Genomic DNA, 24,522 nt, shown 5'->3' on the forward strand with positions numbered 1-24,522 from the left:
CGTCAAAAGCTCGGCATTGGACTTGGTGAGACCAAGATCTCTAATCAAGTTGTTGAGGTCTTTTTGGTTGGGGTAGTATGGGTTTCTCTCCTCAGCTCCACCTCTGAAATTGTCATCTGGATCTACAGCGTCTTCCTCGTTCTCTGACTTGCTGCTCTCTTCTAAAGACAGCTGCTCTCTCTCCGGAGGAATGGGTACGGGGAGCTCATGGCAGTGTGGCACTGGGTCCACCATGCAGAAGTAGCTGTTGCTTGAGTGGTCAGTGGGTTCCCGTCATATTCTTGGGATAGCGAACTTCATGGCTGTCTTTTCCCCTCTGTACCATCCTACAAAAATACATTTATTTCACCTATGACTAATGTGTAAGAGATTCTCGCAACATTTTTCATATATGATATCTTTTTTCAATAACACTGAAAATTGTAAAACATTTTAAAATTAAAAACTTTTACAATTTTAACAAATTTTATAACATAAAATTCTAAGCAACAATTGTCCATCTTACATTCCAGAGTTTTTTTGCAGTGCTCACAGGTGAAATGAGGTGCCCAGGGTTTGTCTTGATCCCCGACAGGCATGCCGAAATATGCCTTGTAGGCCTCACACATCTTAGCAGATGCTTCCACGGAGTACTTTTTCGCTCTTGTCTTGATAAATTGGCCGCAGACGTAGCAAAATGCGTCTGCCGGATGCTTGCAGCCTCTTGATGCCATCTCAGAAAAATGCAGATATGTATCCACTTAGGCAGCTGGAACTGAACTGAACTGGTGGGCTTAAGGCCCCTGTATTTATACTACTATTTATATTACTAGAAAGTTCTAGAAGTTACTCCAAGTTTACTCAGCACTGAATCTATCTGGAATGTTCCGGAAAATAGGTAAATTTCAAAATATCACTGTCCTGGTCACAAAAGCAAAGTTTGTGGGGAATAATAGCCATTTTCTATACTTTTGAGGCATAAGCAATTAGGAAATAACACTTACTACCCAGGAACCAAAAAAAATAAAAATAGTTACACAGTGTTGTTAATAAAACATTTCAATTGACAACATGACCCTTTTTTTTTTGTTTATTGGATTTTTAATTACCCTCATCAATATAATATTGCACATTTGGCCTCTGACCTATTCTTGATGGTACTATGAAGGAAGACTGTAAAAAAAAAAAAACATTTATATTAAATGTGATTGGTTTAAGCAGAAGAACTCTATTAATGTACTGGCTGAATAAAAAAAGAAAATGCATAAACTACAAATACAATTCTAGCAGTAATATAACCCAATATTCTAAAATAAGTTTGTGAGCTAATCTAATAAATCCAGTACAAACTAAAAATGAACAAAAACAAAGTATCACATGGGACATAATATTAAGAGAATGTCATTTCAGAACAAATGGTTTGTAAATGTAGTAAAATGAATATGTGTAAATCTAATATCATCAATATGTCCAGAGCTTAAAACAATGCAATGAAATTATTAATATTCATTGAACACCACCTGAAATGGAACTTATTGAGAGAATCATAGAATGCAGGTGGGTACCAACTGTAAAGACACTTGCTGAAAGCGAATGGTAAGCATTATTAATATAAACATATAAAACCAACAGAAGCTGATTTTGTTTTATATACTTTCGAAAGTTGGCTTGTGACAGGCTGGCCAATATAATCAGGTATTAATGATTGTTGTGCAGTTTTATTTGTGTGCTTTCTTACTTTAAAATTCAGAACAGTAAGTCGTTTGAAACAAAGGTAAAATCCTCCCCCCCCCCCAGTATGGCAGGTGGTTAATCAGTTTCCCATTGTTTAATAAGGTGTGTTTCCTTCTTGTAAAATATTGGCCTCTTTGTTGACCTTTCTTTCAAGATACACAATAAAGGGACAGTAAATTGTGACTCAGCACACCTTACTCTGTAGATCCAAAGTTCATTAGAATTAACCATACTTCACACTAAACAACCCCAAGTAGACAGGTTACAAAGAAGGCAATGGAAATCAATCTATAAATTAAAAATCATTTTAGAAATCGTGTGGTAGAATTACATTGCAGTGAAGGCTGGTCAGCAGCAGAAATAGCAGACTCAGAAGCGGAAGACTGCAGTTCAGTGCGGCTAAGCACTTTTATGAAATAAAACAAAGATTTAAACAAACCAATCCAAAATACAAATCAAAATCCCACACCCAAACACCGCAATCAAAACACATTATATAGAATAATGTTAGTGACCACAGACTAAATGTTGTATATAATAAAACACTTTAATTGACAACATGACCTTTTTTTTTGTTTGTTTATTGGATTTTTAATTACCCTCATCAGTATAATATTGCACGTTTGGCCATCAGTATAATATTGAACATCTGACTCCTCTTTTAAACCTTGTGGCTGGGCTTAATTTATCATCAATTAATCAATTAAGACCCAGCCACATTCTGCACGTGGATTTGGCAGGGATTTAAACCTCATCTGTGCCAAATTTACATTCAAAGTATATCAAACATTATTTCAACAAAACACACAATATATTAATTTTTTTACAGGCAGGCTTCCAGCCTCGCCACACCATGTCAACACGAAGCCTCTTACAGTGTACCAGAGGGCTGGGCTCGTTTGTTTTGAGAGTAGTTCAAATCTACTCTATAAAACATTAACATGGAACATAAATCCTTTTCCTGGACCCTGGCAGCCATCCTTACGAATGGGCATAGTAGTGCTTCGTAAACTCTTTACTGTGCACATTTAAGCTGAGAAGTGAGAGGATACTATCGATGTGCTGGTGTAAGGCTCTCAGAATATTCCTTGCACAAGCAGCATTGCATTTACTGGATTATCTGTAAAACAAACAGGGTAAGGTTTTTTGTTTTTATAGTACTAACTTGCTTTGTAATTGATAAAATAGTAATGTTTTAACTGATCGAAATGTCGTGAAAGGTGGTTTAGAAATTATTTTAGTACAGTAAAAGTTTATACCAAGAGATACGGAAATTTTCATTAATACATTAGGGTTGTTTGAAAATCATGTTGCAGATTATGGGAACTTAAAAAAAAAAAAAAAAAAAGTTAGTACTTGGAATCTGATTGTGAGTCCCTAGTTAACTGTTTTTCTAATTTTGCAAAGTGACCATCTGCACTGTGCTTGACTGTAGCCAGTACCAGTACTTTTATTCTTCATGGTGCACGACCAGTAAAATTCACAAGCACCAACATTACCAATGAACCCTTACGACACCCCCCTAACCACCTTCAGGGATCAATTTGGTCAAAAAGATTAAAACCGGGGTTCCAACTGGGGTCAGACGTGACACGAACCCCCCCTGACAATCGGTCATGGTCAATGAAGAAAAATAAAGAAGGGTAAAAACAATACAGCATCAAAAAACATGTTGAAATTAAAGATGACAAGACCATTTGCTAGTGTGATTGTTTCTGCTGTACATTTTATATAGCATCCACCAGCATGTCATTGATACTGTGAGGGAATACCATGGATGAAGGCAAAAATACTTTGAGCTGTGAACAAAAAACAGAAGATCCTTGCACTTACCAGTACAACATGTACTATAAGAACATTGGGAAATGCATCATAATTAACAATGAGAATGTCCAAGGTAAGGGTTGAGATAGATTTCAGTATTACCTTTTTCTTCAGTACATTACTAAAAAAAAGTAAAGGATACCCAATTTATCGGTAGTAGTGTAGAATATAAAGAAATGCTTATTTGCCATTTAGATTAATTAAAGTGCAAGATTCTTGGATAACATGATTCTCGTAAAAGCTCTGCAAAACTGTTACTTCAAAAGTGGTTACCTGAGGTAATTTTATTTTCAACTAAATTACCTACAGTATATAACTTCAGACATTCAAGTAACCACACAAATATTTTCAAAAAAGTATTGTATTAAATTATCTCAATTAAATTTACACAACCTCATGCAAATACAAACCTGATTCAAACCTCACTGTAGGTGAATGAGAACTACTTATTTTATAAGAATAACAATCCTACCTAGCCAACACTATCAGCAGACCAACAATACTCCATAAGCCGGACAGCTAAGAGCCTTCAACAAAACACAATAGACATAACATTCAAATTGCCAATGTTTGCTAGAGTTTTACAACTAATGATTTCATGCAAGTGAAAAAAGCTACTAATATTACTACAATTCCTACTCTACAATTCCTATGTATTTATGTTAATTATGTATTCCATTGTACAATGCTAATGTTCTGTTTTGGGTAACTTCTAAGGTAAGTCTAAACGGCATGGCACTGATGAAGATGCAAGAAAGTTGGAAGTTACCTTCAGAGCACTGGGGTTTAAGGTGGAGGTTGTGAAGGACCTTACAGCTAATAAAATGTATGAACTCTTAGAGACAGGTATGTACCGAATATATCAACAATATCTGATGTTTATAATTAAAGCCAACAGGCACAAGGGTCTTTAGGGAAAATAGTCATTTAGTTTATCGGAAACTGAGAAATATTTTATCACAGCTGTCTGTAACTATCAGCTATCTAGTTGACAAGTATGCAATACATAAATAATTCCAGTCCTAAATAACTGAGGAAAGTGGCTGCTGAAAATACATTTTATATGAAACTAATTGTTGAAAACAATCAGCTGTTCAGAACATCAGTGATAGAAGCTATTTTTTTTTTTTTTGCTTCTCTAAATACTGCAATTCTGACAAACAACAATAACTAAGATTCTTCTGAAACAACCACTTGCTTTTACCATAATAGTGCAAGTCATGTTCTTACTGGAAATGAAGTTTCTCTTAGGCACACATTCACATTAGCTTACATGGTCTTGTCTTTTGCTTGATCCCAGTTGCCAAAAAGGACCACAGAGAGCTGGCATGTTTTGTCTGTGTGCTTCTTAGCCACGGAAGAGAGGGGCACATTTCTGGAACAGACAAGGAGATTAAAATAAGACTGCTAGCCAGTCTCTTCACAGGTGAAAGGTGTCCAAGCTTGCTTGGGAAACCAAAACTCTTCTTTATACAGGTACAGTTGTGCTTGGAACATTCTGGAATGGCAGTATTCCACAAACATATACTCATGTTACAAAATGTATAACAAAATGACTTTTTTTTATATTGTTACCGGCAAGAGGTATGTGGCAAACGAGACAGTTCCTTTTACAGTATGTGTGATTCATGACATATGAAGGGAAGATACAAAGAGCTTTTTAGTGGTGTCAGTCTGACCCCAACATTTAGAACCCTTGTGCTGGCTGAACTTATGTGATTTTCTGTTATGTGATTAAAACTGTTGTTGCTGTACCATGTTAGCATTTTCAGGCATATATTTGCTACCTCTCATTTTATTCAACCAGCTCCTTTAGTAGAAGTGGCCGACAATGGACATATAACCCAATGTCCCTTACCTAGCTGAAATACTTTGATATTGAAGCCTCACCCACAGTCTGTTTTTGTATAATGTAAACTTGTATAATATAGTCTTGAGAGAAGTAGCACAACAATTACCCAGATGGCACATTCAATATAATATATGGTGACAATTTGGCTCCAGTTGCAAAGCTTCAGTTGGTCTGTTTATGATGCCACAGTGTATTTTGGTCCTGCTAGTCCTGCATCACTAAAACAAAAGACATAGGTACAATGTATCTGTGTTAAAAAATAATAATAATTGTCCAAAATCGTCATAATTAACCTGTGGCCACCCTCTTCTAACATCCTTCTCATCTTACCAGGCCTGCAGGGGAACGGAATACGATTCAGGCATTGAGACAGACTCAGCAGAACAGGAAACTACTGAAATCAATGAAACACCAGAAGCTGACTTCTTGTGTGTGCATTCCACAGCTTCAGGTAGATACATACAGTACAATTTTGGGGAAGTTTCTTTTAAAAGGTAATCCCTTCATTACAAGTTACTTATAAAAAAATCTAGTTACAATATCTTATTACTTGAAATTATTTTACTAATTACAGTTTACAGGCACAGTTTGCAATTCTTAATACAAGGGTCTTAAGAGTTTGGCAAGTCTCCATGCAGCAAGGACCTCTAGATTTATGAAAATCTATTATACAGTATACACTGCTGTTGCCTTACAGGGTCAGTCTGTAGACTAGCAACAGGGATTATTTTGGCTCTCCCTTTCCTGTTCACTCATGTTTTGGTGAGCAGCTGCTTGGCAGTGGTATTCTACATTTAGCTGTAGGAGTATGTAGGGTGTGTCCTGTTTGCTGATCAGCCTAGATACACTCATAACAAAGACCTACTTTTCTTCTCAGTCAGTCTAGTTCAGGGGTGCTGAAAGTGTATCAAAAATCCTAACTACTAAATATACCAAACACTGTGGTAGTTTGATGAACAGAAGAAGAGTATTTGGTTTCTTATTCAAAGTGTTTCCGCATTTACTTCCTTCAGGATATTACTCTTGGAGAAACCCAGTTTCTGGTTCAGTTTTCATCGGGACCCTTTGTGAAATGCTAAATGAGCACAGCAAGAAGCTTGAGCTAATGAAGATCCTCACAAGGGTTAATCATTCAGTGGCGATACACTTTCAGTCTGCTACATTTGTCGATTACTCCCATGCAAAAAAACAAATGCCATGTATTATGTCCAGGCTAACAAAGGAAATGTATTTTGTCAAATAAAACCACCCTTTCACAAATCCAAAAAATGCAATTACAGTAACGGTGATAGGATTACAATAATAAAAATATTTATTTTAAGTAACAACACATACATGTATGATGCAAATATTACATGACTGAAGTTTCCTTTATTTGTTTTATATTTATATGACTTTATCAAGGTAAACGTGCATGGTAATTTAGCAGTTTTCCCATGGTTTTTTAATGGTATACTTAACCATGCATTACCATACCTCTCTGGGCTTTATTACAGTTTGCTATACTTTTACTATGGTAAACTTTTATAAGGGAGTGCGTAGTTGGTTTGATGCCTGTGCCTGGAGTGTCTAGGAGATCTAGAACAAAGCTGATTCAAATTTTAATGAACAGACTGCTTTTGAAGTTCTAACCTTGTCTGCTCTCTTTTTGTTTGTGAGTTGTGTGCATAGTGAGGCACAGCAATGGGATGAGTTTCCTCAGCAAGCTTGCCCCATAGAGTTCTGTGAATGTCTTTGACCCTACTGTTATATGTTTAATAGAATAATCAGTTCAGCAATACTGCAAATTGTAATTATTACTACAGTAGCTGTTCAAGTGGAATTTGCTGCCCTCTTCTGGGTATGTTTGCTGTTGAACTTCACCTCCATTAATTTCATTACTTTTATTAGTGTAGATTAAAACCAAGAACACTAAGCTTATCAGCTCCCTACCCTGATACAGTGTTCCCTCATTATTTCATCATTTGCTTTCTTTACTGTTAGGCCATGTTGACAGTAAATTGTAAAAGTCCTATATTTTTACGTATTGGGGCCCTTCACTAAATTCATTGTTTTTAATATGTCACATTAAGTTGATGTAGAAGTCAGATATATTCTATATTAAATAATGTGCAGCAAAATTGAACAGAACAAAACAAATAATGTTTTCCTGATTTTTTTTAAATTGGACTTCCAGTGGCTCAGAGGTCAATACCTTGTTTGGTATAAGATGTTAAGATATTTACATTTTACTCAGAAGACATGGGCATAGTGTTTATAATAATAATAATAATAATAATAATAATAATAATAATAATAATAATATTATTATTATTATTATTATTATTATTATTATTATTATTATTATAGTGAAAGTAACTAGTGATTCCCGGAGCCCAAGTACAGTACAGTGCTCGATTGATAATTTACAATTAGATAATTTATGAAATTTGTTGATTCACGATGTCGACAGTAACTTGTACAATTACTATGTCAGATAGCAAAATAAAGAGCACTGTACAGGGCCTATTTGGCTGACAAAGAAGTTTTTTTTCTTAAGTGTAATGTTTTCAGTTGATCTCTTAGTCTAACTCCTGTAGCAGCAGGGGAAACCCAACCAAGCACCATATTAAATTGTGATAGGTTGTTCTGTTAACTACGTAAGCTGCATTCTGGCCAAGTTAAATGGTTTCTTTGTTTGTTTTTTTTTTGGAACACCACACACGCTCTGTTGTGCTGACTACACCATTGGAAGAGTAGCAAGGCCCAGATCCATCATAATGTGCTGTTGGGAAAGGGAGCAATTCCAGGGCATTCTAAAGGGGTTTGCGAATTTCATTTTGCATTAAAGATAACGCTTTAGGGGAGTGCTGCATCCCTGCCAACTCTGGAAATCCGTTCCAGTCCAGGCCTTTATTCCAAGCAGGACCTAATTAGAACAAAACCCTGACCTAACTGCGCCTCGAAGGCCTGAAGTTGTGCACCACCACTTTAGGATAAAATATTTGCTGGGTTTAGAAATTTCAACAACCAAGAGATATGGTAAGGAAGGGGCATACCTCAGGATTTCAATTAACCAGACAAATAGTGTGTTTATTCATGTTCTCTTTCAAATGGAGACCTAACAATCACAGTAGTTTATTTGAAATAGATATGGATATCTACAATTGTTTAAATAGTATAAAGTGACGTAAAAGCTACAAGTTTCGGGCAACTTTGTTGGAAGCAACTGTATCAAAGGACTGCTGATTTTGTAGAAGCAACATTGCAGCGCAGAATAAATCAGCCAATGAAAGTGAGGTAAAAAGTCACGTGACTAGCTTCTTCGCTGGCAAAAAAACAAAAAGAAATGGCGGAGATGATGAATGCGATGCGGATGTGGGATATTGTGAGAGAGTGTCTTTATCGATTCTTTTTCAGGGTGGTATTTTTTCTTTTATAGGTGGTATAGGCCCATTATTAATATTATATTCCTTGAAACATTTGTGTTGACATTATAGTCTATTGAAATTACTAAATAAATAAATAAATAAATAAAAAGCCGGTTCGTTACCGATGCTGAAGCATTAAAATGTTCATGTTAAGCTGCAGCGGTGTGTTACGTTTACGTTCCCAAGTTGTGCTTTCAGTCGTCTTTTTTGATACAGTTGCTTGCAACAAAGTTGCCCGAAACTTGTAGCTTATACGTCACTTTCTTCAAAAAAACAGTATCCCTTTCTACATTTTTATAGCAACATGTAGACTAGTGTCGCCTTGGCAAATTAATTTAATAACAGTTGCAAAATGCATTTAGTTTACACGAAGGTTCCCTCCAGGAGATACAGATGATATGGTGACTGTGCTATTCCTTTCTTTTTCCTTGGTCTAGTCAGCTAACTGTTACTATTTTCACAATCAAGAGTTGAAAAGTGCTTTAAAATAATTAGGTTATTGGCATATATATGGTGTAATTGAATTTTGAAAAATACTGAGCCTGCTGGGAATAAATTAAAAAATGTTATAGCAAACAACACTTTGTTTGTTAATATAGTTCTGTATCTGACACTAGTTTGAAGCCGACACCCTGGGATTCAATAAAAGTAACTTTATAATGGCATAGCAGCAAAATAACACGATGAGAAGTAAAACCGATGTCCTATTGCGAGTGACTCTGCAACAGCAGTTGTGATGCAAAGTTCACCCCCTAGTCTCTGTAAAGCGCTTTGGATAAAAAGCGCCTGCTAAATGATTACTTCATAATAACAGAAGCGTGACCACGTCCACAGGGAGGAATACGGGACAGGGTCAACATCAACGTCATAGTAGTGTCAACATTGACCAGTCTCTTTAAAGCACGCCACTGGTTTATAACAAAATCGAAAATGTCATTCATAGGTCTCATGTTATGGTAATAAAGTGTGTAACGTCACGGTCGTCGTTTTCACTGAAGCTTTTGTGTTTTTAAAGTCGGCAAATACTTCAAAACTTTAACCTAATTGTTCTGCTAGCTTCTGGTACCCCTTATGTAAACATTTCACAGACTACTCCTAAATTAAACAAATATCGGGACCACATAAATATTTGTAATCGTGTTAGAGTACTATTACAGATCATTAAAAAAAGAAAACATGTTATATATTGCATGGGCTTTTAAAGCCAGAATAATGCAGTTTAACTTTATTTTGGAGAATCCATCAGAATACCGCTCACCAGATTTGATGCATACTTACGCTACCACCTCGAGATCAGTTTGATACATTTCTCCTGCTTTCCACAAATAATTGTACTTTTATGTGTAATTATTATGAATATGAAGTGCTATGTTAGTGTCGTACATCATGACACTAAATACAATATTAAAACTATGAAAATCGCTGCAATATACAGTAAACCTTGTTGAACCAGTGGCCAAAACAAAACAAGATTTTGGGGCTATTATTAACTCTGAAAACGAGTAAGACTTGTGCCTGCAGTAATGGATCACAAAGTAAAATAATTCAATAATACGAATGATTGCAAAGTACATGCAGCAAGCACATACAGCACAAACCATTGTGTGTGTTCAGCTGTTACAGCAAACATCGCTGTGTCGAACAATCAGGTTGCTGCAGAAAGAATGACCTTTGAGTTCCAGCAACAACGAACCTGTGTCCCTCTCCTTAGCCGCCGTGCACACACTGTAGCACAGCAGTGGTGGTGGAGGGAAGTGAAAATGAAATTCAGTTTACTAGAAATGATGAAAGCAGATCTGTGGACCAATAAGATTTTATCAGACTTCCGTGCTTCTCAGATCTCTTGCACAACGCCCTCTAAAGGCGCAGGCTAACGCGAAACAAACAAAACGGGAGGGGATTTCCAGTCAGATCACAATTTCCTTTACTTGTTTTGCTTTCGATCTGGACTCTGAACACAACCAAATTAAGTTTTAGTTTTGTTACTGGACGCCAAAAACTTTTTTTTTTTTTTTTTTTTTTTTTTTTTTTTTTTAACGAGAAACGTTCAACAGTTGCATAGAACCAAATAGCCTTGGATAAAGAGAAGTGACATTATTATCAGTAAAGACGATTCTAATATATTATATAAGATATATTATATATATATATATATATAATATATATATATATATATATATATATATATATATATATATATATATATATATATAACAGGAAGCACTCTTATTAAGGCCAGTGATGTTTGGATCATGTGAAGCTGTTGTGTGGCTGAAGTTTAATTTCGCTTTTGGATTGAGACCTAAGTTATGGTCCTACTGTACGCTGAAGTTTAATTTCACTTTTGGATTGATACTAATTTATGCTCGTACTGTACTTGCGTACCACACAAGCATAGGTTTCCTTAAATTGAAGAAGGAATGGGTTGTTTACGAAAACAATGGAATGTCTATATGCAGGGAAAGATAGTGTGCTTTTCTGCAAGGTAAATAAACATATTTAGCCTGTATGATTATTATGTCAACATATTAACATGCGTTTTGAGAATGTATTGTTTTGTTATTGTTATTTTTTTTCAAAGCTAGGGGTAAGTCATACTTGGGTGGTGCCAGTCAAGAGAATATATATTATATTTTTCTAGGAGTTTTTTTTTTTTTTTTAGCATATACAAATGATCAGACCGCAAGCCTTTATTTTTTCTTCGGCCAAGTTCATTTTGACCTCTTTAATCATGTGATCGTGTAAACAATACACTTAAAATTAACCACTGATTTGCACAAAGAAAATATTGTATACAAATGCAGGTTTACATTTAAAAAAAAACTTTAAAATATGTCGCAGTTTACATGTTATCGAAATAGGCTTGTTTTTTAAATGTTGTAATACGGACTTTGTACCCTCGCTGCCTCGGTTTCCTTTTCTCTTGCATCACAAGCCTGATATGACATTAGTGACAGCGCTCGCAGCCAACTACAGTTCCCCCTGCAGAGATCGACCAGTCAACAACAGAGATTCTAGAATGAGGGCATAACTGCAGTCGACATGGTGCACATGTTGAACAAACCAGCACACATCTGTGAGGTACATTTTGTGCTGTTGCTAAGTCGTGCCAGAACTACAAAGTAGCAACGGACTGGCCACCTTCAATATAAGAGCATGAGGACCGACAAGTAGATTTTGTTGTTACGTTATATCATTGTATTCTTTTACATTGTATTCGTTTACATTTTTAAACTGGCCTTTTGACACCACACACAATACCTTTCTATTGTTTATGTTTAGAATATGCGCAAAGAACAATAGTATGAAAAACGTGCGTGTATAATTGCGTGTTTTTTTTTTCTTTTTTTAAAATATGTTTCATGAACACACCTGTAGGCAAAATTGCTTTTGCTGTATGCTTATGATAACCACCGCTCCAGATAAGGTTTTGGGTCATTGAGTAATTTACTCCCCAGTTTAAACAGTATGTGCATAAAATGTATTTTGGGTGAGTAATATGTAACATTACCATGAGTACTTCTAAATAAACAGTATATAATTTAACGACAACTTATGAGTTATGCATTAACTACAAGATTGCATTTTAAGTGTAACGTTACTTTGAATTACTGTTCAAAAATTTAGTTTTTACAATAAAAACTTACATTCTATTTTCAACCAGAAAAAAATCCAACAATGTCTTCTTCGCAGGCCTTTATTTCAACCTTAATAATATCAATACAGTCCAAGAGGTCGATGTAGTTATTTACTGCGTTCACTGAGTCTCCTCCTCCCACTAGTAATAGGCTGTTACTGTTTTTATAGGGAGGGAATCATATCGCAAAATATTAAACACGTTTAAACTTTACGAGTTGACTGAAATTGATCAGCCAATCCTGTAAAATCGCATCGCAAAGCGTAACACACTGCTCGATGATGTGACTGAAAATCGAGTAGCAAATTGATCGCATCGGGCATGTGCGCTCCCTTGCCTCACTCCATAATACAAATAAATAAACGATTATGTTGTATTCCTTATTGCTATAGCAACTTAAAACATTCCGACTCCAACTCAGAATATTGTATTTATTATACAGATTTACCTTCCAAAAATCCGTTTCACAGATAAATAAATTGGTAGGTAAGGTTAAGACGGCGCCGAGAAATCCTGAAGATCAAGAATCCAGTCGGTATTTACCAGTCACAAACACTCATTAAAAGTGAGTTATTACACAGACTTATTGGTCACGTGGCTACAATTAGCTGTCCCAACATTTCTATTAACCATTATTTATTTCCGCTAAAGCTTTATAACATGTGAACTTAAGATGTTCAGCAAAATTGCTATTCGTTACGCATTAGATTGAAATATCATATGTAATTCATATTTTTTTCAATGTGTAAAACACCCAGTACGCAGCTGATCTGGTGCTATATAAGTATTCCTTTATAAACCGTGCGTATGCACATTGAAACAGAAAGTGATTTATCAACACAGACGTTTGCGTGAGAATGTTAAACTGTAATTTCAAACTGAATACCGAATACTGTTTTGTTTTCAGCCGTATTGTTTTCTATATATATAAAGAAAAAAAGGCAGTGTATATTTTAGCACTAGTACAAGAAAACCATGTACGGAATTAAAATGAATGGACTATAAAATAGTCGTTTTTTGTAACGATTTAATTGGTTTAAAAGCGCGAGGTTTCGAATAAATATGTAAAGAAAAAAAGGCAGTTTATATTTTAGCACTGCTACAGGACCCATGTACAGAGTTAAAACGAATGGACTAAATAATAGTACAGTAATTGTTTTGTAACAGTTTAATTGGTTTAAAAGCAAATAAGATTATTCATAAACTAATGTTAACAGAAAATAAATGTAAAAAGAGAATTTCGACAAAAGCTGCCGCGACGCATTGTAGCTGCTGATTGGTTGTTTCTACGCGCTTTGAAAAGGGAGTCTCGTCTTCCAAAATATTAGCATATATTTCGTGTGCTTTTGAAGGCGTGGAGTTCCATAACAACTTTCTTGTTGAAGACTGTCAAAACAGGAGGAGCGGGTAGTGCGAGAGTATTTCGGGATATGACGTTATTCACAGCAAATACAGATAGTCCAGCAGACTGGTGCCGATATTTTAAGGAAATGTGGGTTTTATGCTAAAAGCACCAACTTTTGCACATGTATAGAGGTTGACCTAGTAATATTAGATATGGACCCAATTGAAATGTTTTTAAAAATGGCCGCTATTTTCAAGATGGCGAACTCATGATGATGCCTGCTTAAAATTCAGACTTTTACTGATGTTTGGTTGTAAATCACATATTGATCACTGTTTTTGGTTATAAAGCATACACTTAGTGTAACATACACTGTTAATCACTCTGACACATGATTTAAAAACATTGTGATCATAACTAATCATTGAGCCCAAAGGCTTTTTACTTACTCATCCATAAGAGGGGTTTAAGGTGTGGACAAACCTCTTATAAAGTTTGTTCAATTAATATAGTGCTTAATATTTCTGGATAGCTATTTAAATTGCTAAAGAAACACACATTTGTTGGGTATGTGTTTGATAAAATGATTATTGTGTAGGGATCTTTAATATGGTCCATGCAAATAGCAATGCAAAACATCCTAAAGAGTCATTACGGTTTGGAACTTTAGAGCTATGAAACAGTTATCTAAAACTTTGGCAGTCAGCCTCACTGAAAACACATCTCAGCTGCTATGTTGGATGGTGTCTGGGCCAGAGATGGCCACAGTTATCAATGAGTTTGAGTCATCCCAAGAGCTCATCAAACGCAAGCAGAGCAAAGGGCCGGACATTCGCAATCAGGAACAAGTGAAAGGAGTCCAGGTCATTCAGGAAACAATGAAAGCTTTATGTGACACAGTTGAAGAAATTGGCAACCCATTTATGGAACACAGTGAAGACCTATTTTGTGTTGGACACACAGGACATAGTAGATTGTCATGTGGCAGAAGCTGTTTGACACATTAAGAAAATGGGTCAGGAACAGTATAAGAGCTTTGTGGATGAGCGACTTGACAAGAGAACCAAGTCTCTTTGTTCCAGTAAAAAGAAACAAGTTCCCCCTCTTCATTTGCCATCCACCTAGAACAATGTCTAAAGAGGAACAATAGATCGCTTCAATGAAGCAAAATTTATCTTTGTTCTCACAACTTCATGTGTCCTGCCAGGTTTGTGATGGAGATTTGATTACATTTTTTCATCATGAAAACCAAACTTTTCCACCTGCACTGTCACAGTGTGGAATACTACGCTCTGGATGCAAGTCAGACTTGTTGCAATGTCTAGAAAAGCTGTCTCATGCTCCAGCAGAGACCCCTGTTGTTGATGTTCTGCTTCTTGATGGTGCTGCCATTATCAACATGCTGAAGCCTGGTGCCTCCAAGACATTTCAGGAATATGCTAAAAAGGTCTTCCTGCTATATGTCAAAAAAACAACTACAACATGAGAGCAGAGTAGACATTATCTTGGATGAATATGTACCTGACAGCCTCAAAGCTATGACACGCAGCAAATGAGGTAAAGGGTGTGGAGGCATATCCAGCCTAATACAAGACTACCAGGGCAGCATTACTCAGAGTTGATGACAAGAAATCTGAGCTCTTCAACTACCCGGCTGAGCAAACAGCCACAACTGAATGTGAGCAACAGCAGCAGACGATTTCAAATAAAGGAGAAGAGGTCCTCTGCAGCAAATCAAGGGTTGATACAAGTGGCCTATCGCCGTGCAGTCATGAAGAAGCTGACACCAGACTCCTCCTCCATGTGGATGATACTGCCAAGCAAGGCTACACAAAAGTGATGGTATGCACAGTTGACACAGATGTGTTGGTGTTAGCCATTGCAATGATCCGGCAGATGAACTTGATTGAACTGTGGATTGCATTTGAAGCACTTCAGGTACCTCCCTGTACATGCCATTTCCCAATCATTGGGCCCACAGAAGGCAAGATCTCTACTTGCATTTCATGCCTTCACTGGGTGTGACCAGACATCTGTTTTTGCAAACAGAGGAAAGAAAACTGCATGGGAGACATTAAATGTGTTTGAAGATGTTACACCAGCTTTTGAATCAACAACAACTTTTTTCCAGAGGTCTTCAGGAATTTCTTTTGATCGTGGCATGATGTGCCTCTAGAACCTATGTGCTGACAACTTCATGCATGGTGGCCATCTTGAAAATAGTGACCATTTTGAAAATGTTCAATTGGGTCTATATCTAATATTGTTAAGTATGTCAAACTCTATACATGTGCAAAATGTTGTGTTTTTAGCATAAAACCCACCACTTTTCACCATTCTGCTGGACTAAGAAGAATTCAAAGGTACCCATTTCCAAAGGCAGTCCTAAGAAAATTGTGTGAGATGTTGGGTCATAGGTTGCACAGACACACTAAGCGCACACATCCGTCACATTTTCAAGTTCTGTCTCCTATTATTGGCTTTTTTGACCTATGATAGCTTTCAAAGGCAGATTGGAGACATAACTGGCATTTTACAAACCTCCTTTAGTGCACTGATGCCTGGGATTTTGGATTTAGTCATTTCACCCTGTCCACAGTACATTCAATTTCCCTACATGGAAGAACAGCAGATTGGAGTAAAAAGGGATTTACATTCAATTGCTAGGTTCGCTAATACGGCGCTGTAGGCTGTACTCATGTAGCAATTAAAGCACAAGGAGTGATTTCATTTAATTTCTTAAACAGAAAACAGTACCACTCAATTAATGTGCAGGTTATATCTGATGCCTGTCACCGTCAACTAAATGTTGTGGTTAAATGCCCAGGTGGAACCCACAATTCATTTATTCTTCAAAACAGCAATGTGGGCACTCGCTTAGAAAATGGAGCAGTGGCAGATGGCTGCATTTACCATACATGGCTATGTAGCGGTGCTTTAAATGCAAAATTCCATGTGCGGACATTTTTAGCGACATTGCGATTTATTAACACCTATCTAGAAATGTAGATATCATGTGCAAGATTGATAAATCAGGATTTAAATTATGCATGCGACAATTCTGAACTTCATATGAACAGCATCTAACCAGAGCTGACATTCTACCGAGGTCAAACTTAGGATTCAAGCTCTAGCTGGCAGTATTTATATGACTGCTTAATATTGACTATTCAACCTCCAAATCTATGTTACACAGCAAACCAACAGAGAAAATTAAGAAGTCTTTTGTACTTTTCCATGTCCTTATAGCTGGTTACCGCCATGTGTGTGGCCTGTGTATTTTGTACCTGTTTCGCGTGTGTGTATGTGTGTGTGTGTGTGTATTAGATTAACACAGAATGCTGAATGTGAGAAAAAGTTTAACAGAAATCTTAATAGTGTAGTACATCTGCAAGGACTGACTGAATCCTTGTAAGTACCCTAACTTTTAATTAGTAGATTTTAGCCACCAACGTTTTTTTACTTTGTACTGTAACATAGCATCTATATAAGAGAATATTGTGTCAGGGTGGTTGCTCGTTATCATAAATTCCACATTTTGTTGTTAATGCATATTTATTGTAAAGATTATATTGGGCTGTGCCTCGTGGGTTTTTGTATTCTAACAACCCAGCCTTCTCATGTGTTATTACTTAGTTGCAGTGGAGGAGGCAAGGGAGGCAATGCCTCCTGAAAATTTAGTGATTTCACGTTCAATCAATAAAAACATTTTATTAAAAGGTTTGTATTTCACTTGACCCCTGTTTTAAAACCCTGCAATTAATTGTTATTCACCATTGAGCAGCATCTTCAAAATCTGTTTGGGAACTGTGCATTTGCTGAAATATAGTTATGCAGTATTATAATATATGAATGTTCAATAAAACAAAAACTAAAATATTGTCTAAAATGCAAGTAAACATTACATTTTAACCTCAACCCTTGATTCAACAGCTATACTGACTCCTCAGAGGAGGCAAGTCTCAGTTATAAACTCCTATCTGCTAGTAACCACAGTACTAACAGTTGCAGATCACATGATGTTCACAGCACAGGTTTTAATTGGAGGCCAGAGAGTTTTTTTTTTCCTCAGAGGAGACAAGCCTCCATTACAAACTCCTATCTGCTATATAACCACAAACAGTACTAGCAATGACAGGTGATGTAGTCAGATCCCTAGTTTTATTTTGAAGATCAACTCAGCCCCCCAGAATAAAAAAGAAATTCATCGTAATGGTAGGAACATTTTTAAAACGCAATATATTTAAAGCTTTAAACACAGCTGTTTTATCATCATATTAGCTTTAATTGGTACTTGTCTCTTGCAGGCATTTTCAAAGATAGAATACAGTAAGTATGTTGTATATTTAAAAAAAAAATACAGTACGTCATTTAAAAATATTGCATTGAAATATAATGACCTAACAATTTGTGCTAGTATTATTAATAATATTTAACTCATATTAGGCATACATGCAGAGTATGGAAAATGGCGAAGGATGTTTTTTTTTTTTTTTGATGGTTTGAAATAGTTCTACCTTTAATTTTAGTTTCTAAATACATTATACATACGGTACTTAAATATTACATGAGTTACCTGAATGGAAAGTAATCACAACTGTGTTAATTTAAATTAATCTTCATCTTGTTTTGTGTTTTGGTGTTTTTATACTGTTTTGATGTCTAAAAAGTACATTTCATTTATAATGCCGAAAGTTCACATTTAAACCATGATGATGAATAAATTAATATGAACTGCTGACACATCTCAAAGTAATGCATGGTTTGGCATGACAAGGGACTCACAGAAATAATTGCTTGCTATAATTGCTGCTAACATTAAACAAGCAACTGTATGCAACAGTCTCTTGACACAGGGGTTGTACCGACAGACTGGAAAATTGCAAACGTAATACCGATCCACAAAAAGGGAAACAAAACTGAACCAGGTAACCACAGACCAATAAGCCTGACTTCTATTATATGCAAACTTATGGAAACTATAATAAGATCCAAAATGGAAAATTACCTATATGGTAACGGTATCCTGGGAGACAGTCAGCATGGATTTAGGAAAGGGAGATCGTGTCTAACTAACCTGCTTGATTTTTTTGAGAATGCAACATCGATAATGGGTAATTGCAAAGCATATGACATGGTTTATGTAGAGTTCCAGAAAGCTTTTGACAAAGTCCTGCATAAAAGATGAATTCTCAAACTGAAAGCAGTTGGGATTCAAGGAAACGCATGTACATGGATTAGGGAGTGGTTAACATGTAGAAAACATAAAGTATTGATTAGAGGAGAAACCTCAGAATGGAGTGTGGTAACCAGTGGAGTACCACAGGGATCAGTATTAGATCCTCTGGTATTCCTAATCTACATTAATGATTTAGATTCTGGCATAGTAAGCAAACTTGTTAAATTTGCAGACAACACAAAAATAGGAGTGGCAAACACTGTTGCAGCAGCAAAGGTCATTCAATGATCTAGACAAGATTCATAACTGGGCAGACACATGACATTTAATAGAGAAAAGCGTAAGGTACCTCACGCAGTAAATAAAAATGTGCATTATAAATATCATATGGGAGATACTGAAATTGAAGAAGGAATCTATGAAAAAGACCTAGGAGTTTTTGTTGACTCACAAATGTCTTCATCTAGACAATGCCAACAAGATGCTCTGATAGATTTTGAAAAGTATTGAATGTAAATCAGTTAAAACTGTACAATGCATTAGTAAGACCTCATCTTGAATATTGTGTTCAGTTCTGGTCACCTCACTACAAAAAGGATATTGCTGCTCTAGAAAGCGTGCAAAGAAGAGCGACCAGAATTATTCCGGGTTTAAAAGGCATGTCATATGCAGACAGGCTAAAAGAATTGAATCTATTCAGTCTTGGCGGCAACCTAATTCAAGCATTCAGAATTCTAAAAGGTATTGACAGTGTCAACCCAAGGGACTTTTTTGACCTGAAAAAAGTAACAAGGACCAGGGATCACAAGTGGAGATTAGGCAAAGGAGCATTCAGAACAGAAAATAGGAGGCACTTTTTTACACAGAGAATCATGAGGGTCTGGAACCAACTCCCCAGTAATGTTATTGAGGCTGACACCCTGGGATCCTTCAAGAAGCTGCTTGATGAGATTCTGGGATCAATAAGCTACTAATAAGCTAACTAACAACAAACGAGCAAGATGGGGTGAATGGCCTCCTCTCGTTTATAAACTTTCTTATGTTCTTATGTTCTTATGTATTTAATAGGATGCAACAACAAAAAAAAAAAAAAACACCACACACACAAAATGACTTGATTTCATTCATTTCCTTTACTTAGCTAGATGAAGAAATGAATAAAGCTCCTTTTTTTGCATGGCAGATTGATGAAACACCAGTCATGTAGTTTTGCCTCTTCTGATTTAGAAGTCACCAGTCACCACTGGTACAGAATGGAATATAATTATGTTGTTTTTACATTTCATATATTAAGTATGAAATGTGCTGGAGTTTTGTCTGCCTTTCAAGTTTGCCGGCCTTAACAACTTTGTTTAGATAATATTTTATGCAAAGTATGTTAGCAGGGTGCAATTTGACGTGGCGCGTCGCTGACTCTGCTCTTTGTAATTTTCATCCCCAGCAGCGAAAATAGATTTTGTACTGACAGTGTCTTTCTGCTGGTAAATGTCGTTTGTACGGATTATATTCAAACATTTTGCATATAGTATGTCAATTCTGTGTACATTTTTGTTTAATAATAATAATAATAATAATAATAATAATAATAATAATAATAATATGAATTAAATGACAATACCATTTGCTTGGTGGTAGGTATTAGCATATTAGTGATGTATTAGTGTATCTTTACTGTAGGCTTCCCTACTGTTTTGTAGTTTGTGTGTATACAGTGCATTTTTAAATATGTACAGGCAGTGTGTAACAGATACGTTTATGAGAATAAGCTATGATGGGCTACGGTATTGTTTTCTCTGCTTGCTAGTAGAGAAATGTGTTTCACAGCCAAATTGGGGTAAAATGTTAAGAAGAGATGAAAAGTGTTGCCAGTCAGAATACAATAATAAGATTCTGCTGTTGCTAGGGGCTTAATGGGACCCCCTAGCTCTCTGCCTTTTTTTCTGCCTCCCCAATTTTTTTTGGCCACCAGCCACCACTGGTTAGTTGATACTTGTGCCACTGTTACTTAACAAAGTGTCTTTTGAAATACAGTACTCAGAATAGAAATTTACAAGATAACAGAATACATTGCAAAGAGTGTTTAACACTGTAATTCTATAACACGGATATGAGCACTGTTCATAAGACAACTCAATCTTCTATCTTTTTTTTAAATGTATTTGTTTTTATTTTTATAATATAAATAATATATAATAACTATGTCTTGAACTAAACAATTGGGCCCACTCCATGGCCCAATGGAATATATTAGTTAGCCATGATCATCTGATTTAAGGAGTGATGTGACAAAGGTACTGGATTAACAAGCAAAGAGCCAACATTTTCAGGTGGGCTATGGACTTTAGTACCCATAGTGCACTGGAAAAATATGAGGATCTTGGAACTGAACTTGGCAAGCTGCAGTGTATGCGTTTCAATCTATAATGGTGAGATAGAGAGGTTATAAAAAAAGACTAAGGGGTAGATGTACTAAACTGGGCCAGTCGCAGCGCAAACATACCGGAATTTGCATTTTTGATGCGACAATTCGCAAAGTATACATTTTGTTGTATGTGCTAAGAGAAAATATGTTAATGAAAAGAGATGCAATATACTAATTTCAATATTTGTTGCATCTCTAGCATACATTGCGAGTGTTGCGCGGTATTTTTCAAATAAATAGCAGGAGTTGAGCTGTGGTTTGCTGCAGCAGAGGGCGTCTGAAGGATAATGTCTATACATGCAAGGGTGCAAGTATCATAATAAAATTGTTTTTGTTCAGTGTAAACATCATCTATACAATGCATTCTGTTCCATCTTCATTTGACCTATTATAATACTGTTATATATGTAAAAAATGAAAGGCAATTTAGTCCCATCAGATTCTATAGAGGGGCTTAGATCGGCCAAGGTGTCCTCGGCTCACCTTACACCAGCGACCCCTGTAGACTGGCCGGGCGCCTGCGGGCTTGCCTGTATACTGCCCAGAGCTGCATTGTCTTCTGTAGCTCTGGGTTGGCTGCATGGCAGACCTGCAGTGAAAAGAAGTGGTCGGCTGATGACACACGCTTCGGAGGACAGCGTGTGCTCGTCTTCGCCACTCCCGAGTCAGCGCAGGGGTGGTCACGATGAGCTGAGCCTAAAATACAATTGGATATTTCAAATTTGGAGATATGCGTTGCTTGAAATTCATTTCATTACTTGAAATGTTAGTTTACATGCTGTTTGAAAGGGCAAAGTAGAAAGGGCATGAGGGTTGGAAAATGAAATGAGCCAAAAGAAAAGCATGTTCTTAAGAGAAAAATACAGTTAGGTGTGGATTGCATAAAGTGCATAAAATGCAAAAAGTGTGCAATGTAGGTCTTATAAAAGAGGTTCAATTGTACATACAAATATTTTCAATTAGTTAATCTCCAATTTTTTAAATTAAAAAATGGTTTGTCCCTGCCAGTGATGTTATCACCTGGAATCTAGTCAATGTTTGTGATGACAGTTACAGTAACATTAGATGTACTGGAATCTGTGTGAATCTACAGTTTTGATTGGCTGGGAGAGTTTTTTTTTTTTTCTTTTTTATGTAGCACAAATAATATGATATGAGATCGGGCTAACTTTAGTCCCAGTGAAATATCTAGGCTAATGGTGCTTTTTAAGAAGGACGATTAATCAAAATATTATTTGGCAGCACAGCTTGTGATGAAACAAATTCTACTAATTGCATTACTTCTGATGCCCATACATTGTTTAACAAATGCTTTTTGTATACCAGGGCAGTTTCCTTTATACAGAATCTTCTCACACAATGTAAATAATGTGTGATCAAAACATTTTGTACCTGTGGGATTGTGATTCACTGCATTCACAATCATGTTTTCAATATGTGTTGATCGCACATTATTTTGAAAGAGTGAATAGGGTATTAGTACAGCCACGATAATGTCATTATACCTGCTACATTGGTACACATCTGCAAAGCATTAAGGGAAGCATCATTTCGTCAATAAATGCATTTAAAGTACACTATAGTTTAAAGTGCTTTTCTTAAGAATGCCTATGTTCACTTTTAGCAGACTTTTTTTGCTTTCTTCTAAAAAGTGGACACTGGACAACATAAAATCTAATTGTATCTGTGTTAGTATGGGACAAGTAGTAAATTTCGAAAAACGCAGCAACATGTATCATGTGGGACAGTACTGTGTTAACATTATTAAGGTTGCCTTTGTACTGATCTGTGTAATCATGTCTAGACGTGTTCACATAGATCGATGTGACTTGATGGAAGTGCCTCGATGTGAAGAAAAATGTTTTATTTTTAATTGAGGGTGGTGCTGATGCTGTGTACATTATAGAACGGGAACATGTAAGAAATACTAATAGCAATAATAGGGATTTAGACACGTTATATACTGTATATTGTAGCATACATTTTATTTTGAATTTGCAGGGAATATTTGAGGCAATAATTCAGAAATGGTAATGTCACAAAACATGTAGTACTGTATAGGCAATCTCTGACCGTTGTGTAATGTCCAGTTATAGAATATATTGTAGATTTTAGATGGAACCGGCAGGAGCCCAAGTCTTTACAGCTGCACAAATATGGCTTTGCTTTCTTGTTTGCTGTTCTAAAAAGTTATTCATATTAAAAATAGGGAAGCATTCTCCGTGGCCTCTCGCTGTAGTTAATCCTTTGATAAGTTTGGTCTGACCTATTTCAAATGCTGTCACATTATATGTGGCTCTCTTTGTTTTCTTGTAAATATGTGTAGTGCAATAATTACATTGTGTGAATGCAGTTTTCTTATCTCTTTAGTTGTGGAATTCCAGGAAACTGAAGCATCATAAGAAAAGATCCTTCCCCCCAAAAATAAAAAAAACATAAACCATGTCAGTTCATACTCCCTCCTGCAACAACTCTGATGCTCTGAGTGAAATAAGGGCCATATTGTGGGAACAGAAAATCAGCACTGTTGCAGGAAGGAGCGTGGTCTGGATACACTGAGATCTTTAAAATACATTTTATTTTTTCTTCTGGTGATCTCTTCCGAGTAAATGTTGAGAAATTAATTCTCCAGTTGATTTAGACCCATGATATGTGATTAAAAATGTAAAAAGAGTCAGCAACATGTTTAAAAATATAACTCTGCCACGTGGACAAAACGAGACACAGCAAAGGTTACAAAATATGCTCTGTAAACTTTGCAGCATGTAACAGTTTTAACTGGCTTCATTTAAGGGTCATTCTGATTGGCTGGGATGAACTCCAGCAAATAGAAACATGGACATTGTAGTTTTGGATGCACAAGTAGCAACCAGTCTCGTGACTGGTGTGAATAGGAATGTCCTACATTAAATACAATAGGTCGAGTACCCTCCTTTCACCATTAAAATGTGTTGTAGGACAAATAAAAGAGTTCAAAATGTAAATTATTTATGAGGAGATCATCTTTAATGAAATAATAATTTGTTGATTCTCTAAAGCAATTTTCTGCAGCATTTTGCTTGTAACTTTAGCAAGGCAATGTGACTTTCAGCAAAATACTTCTATAGAAAAGCATTGCGTAGTTATTTTCTGTAGTAGGC

At 36.1% G+C, this 24,522-nt stretch overlaps 2 protein-coding genes across 3 annotated transcripts in view; both read left to right on the forward strand.

Moving 5' to 3' along the window:
* Window positions 1-2,711: 2,711 nt before the first annotated feature.
* LOC121320517 (caspase-3-like) lies at window positions 2,712-6,644 on the forward strand. The gene is made up of 6 exons (XM_041258914.1): window positions 2,712-2,849; window positions 3,449-3,610; window positions 4,255-4,383; window positions 4,838-5,013; window positions 5,723-5,840; window positions 6,403-6,644. The coding sequence occupies exons 2-6, from the start codon at window positions 3,487-3,489 to the stop codon at window positions 6,630-6,632; spliced, it is 777 nt and encodes a 258-aa protein (XP_041114848.1). The 5' UTR covers window positions 2,712-2,849; window positions 3,449-3,486; the 3' UTR covers window positions 6,633-6,644.
* A 4,013-nt stretch (window positions 6,645-10,657) lies between these two features.
* The window catches only part of LOC121320524 (interferon regulatory factor 2-like), a 44,564-nt gene continuing 30,699 nt past the window's right edge, over window positions 10,658-24,522 (forward strand). Inside the window, exon 1 of one of the 2 annotated variants that reach the window (XM_041258934.1) lies at window positions 10,658-10,901. The gene's annotated coding sequence lies outside the window, so the exon portion shown is untranslated. The remainder of the gene's footprint in view (window positions 10,902-24,522) is intronic. The other variant, XM_041258926.1, reaches the window with a different exon arrangement.

The sequence above is a fragment of the Polyodon spathula genome, chromosome 1, assembly GCF_017654505.1.
Source record: "Polyodon spathula isolate WHYD16114869_AA chromosome 1, ASM1765450v1, whole genome shotgun sequence".
In the NCBI taxonomy this organism is placed as follows: Eukaryota; Metazoa; Chordata; class Actinopteri; order Acipenseriformes; family Polyodontidae; genus Polyodon; species Polyodon spathula.

What these genes read in the sequence shown, in the direction of transcription:
- LOC121320517 (XM_041258914.1), top strand. Translation starts at nt 3,487, where the DNA reads ATGGATGAAGGCAAAAATACTTTGAGCTGTGAACAAAAAACAGAAGAT. An exon ending in CAAAACTCTTCTTTATACAG is followed by an intron (nt 5,014 to 5,722) that starts GTACAGTTGTGC and finishes TCATCTTACCAG; the next exon opens with GCCTGCAGGGGAACGGAATA. An exon ending in TGTGCATTCCACAGCTTCAG is followed by an intron (nt 5,841 to 6,402) that starts GTAGATACATAC and finishes TACTTCCTTCAG; the next exon opens with GATATTACTCTTGGAGAAAC.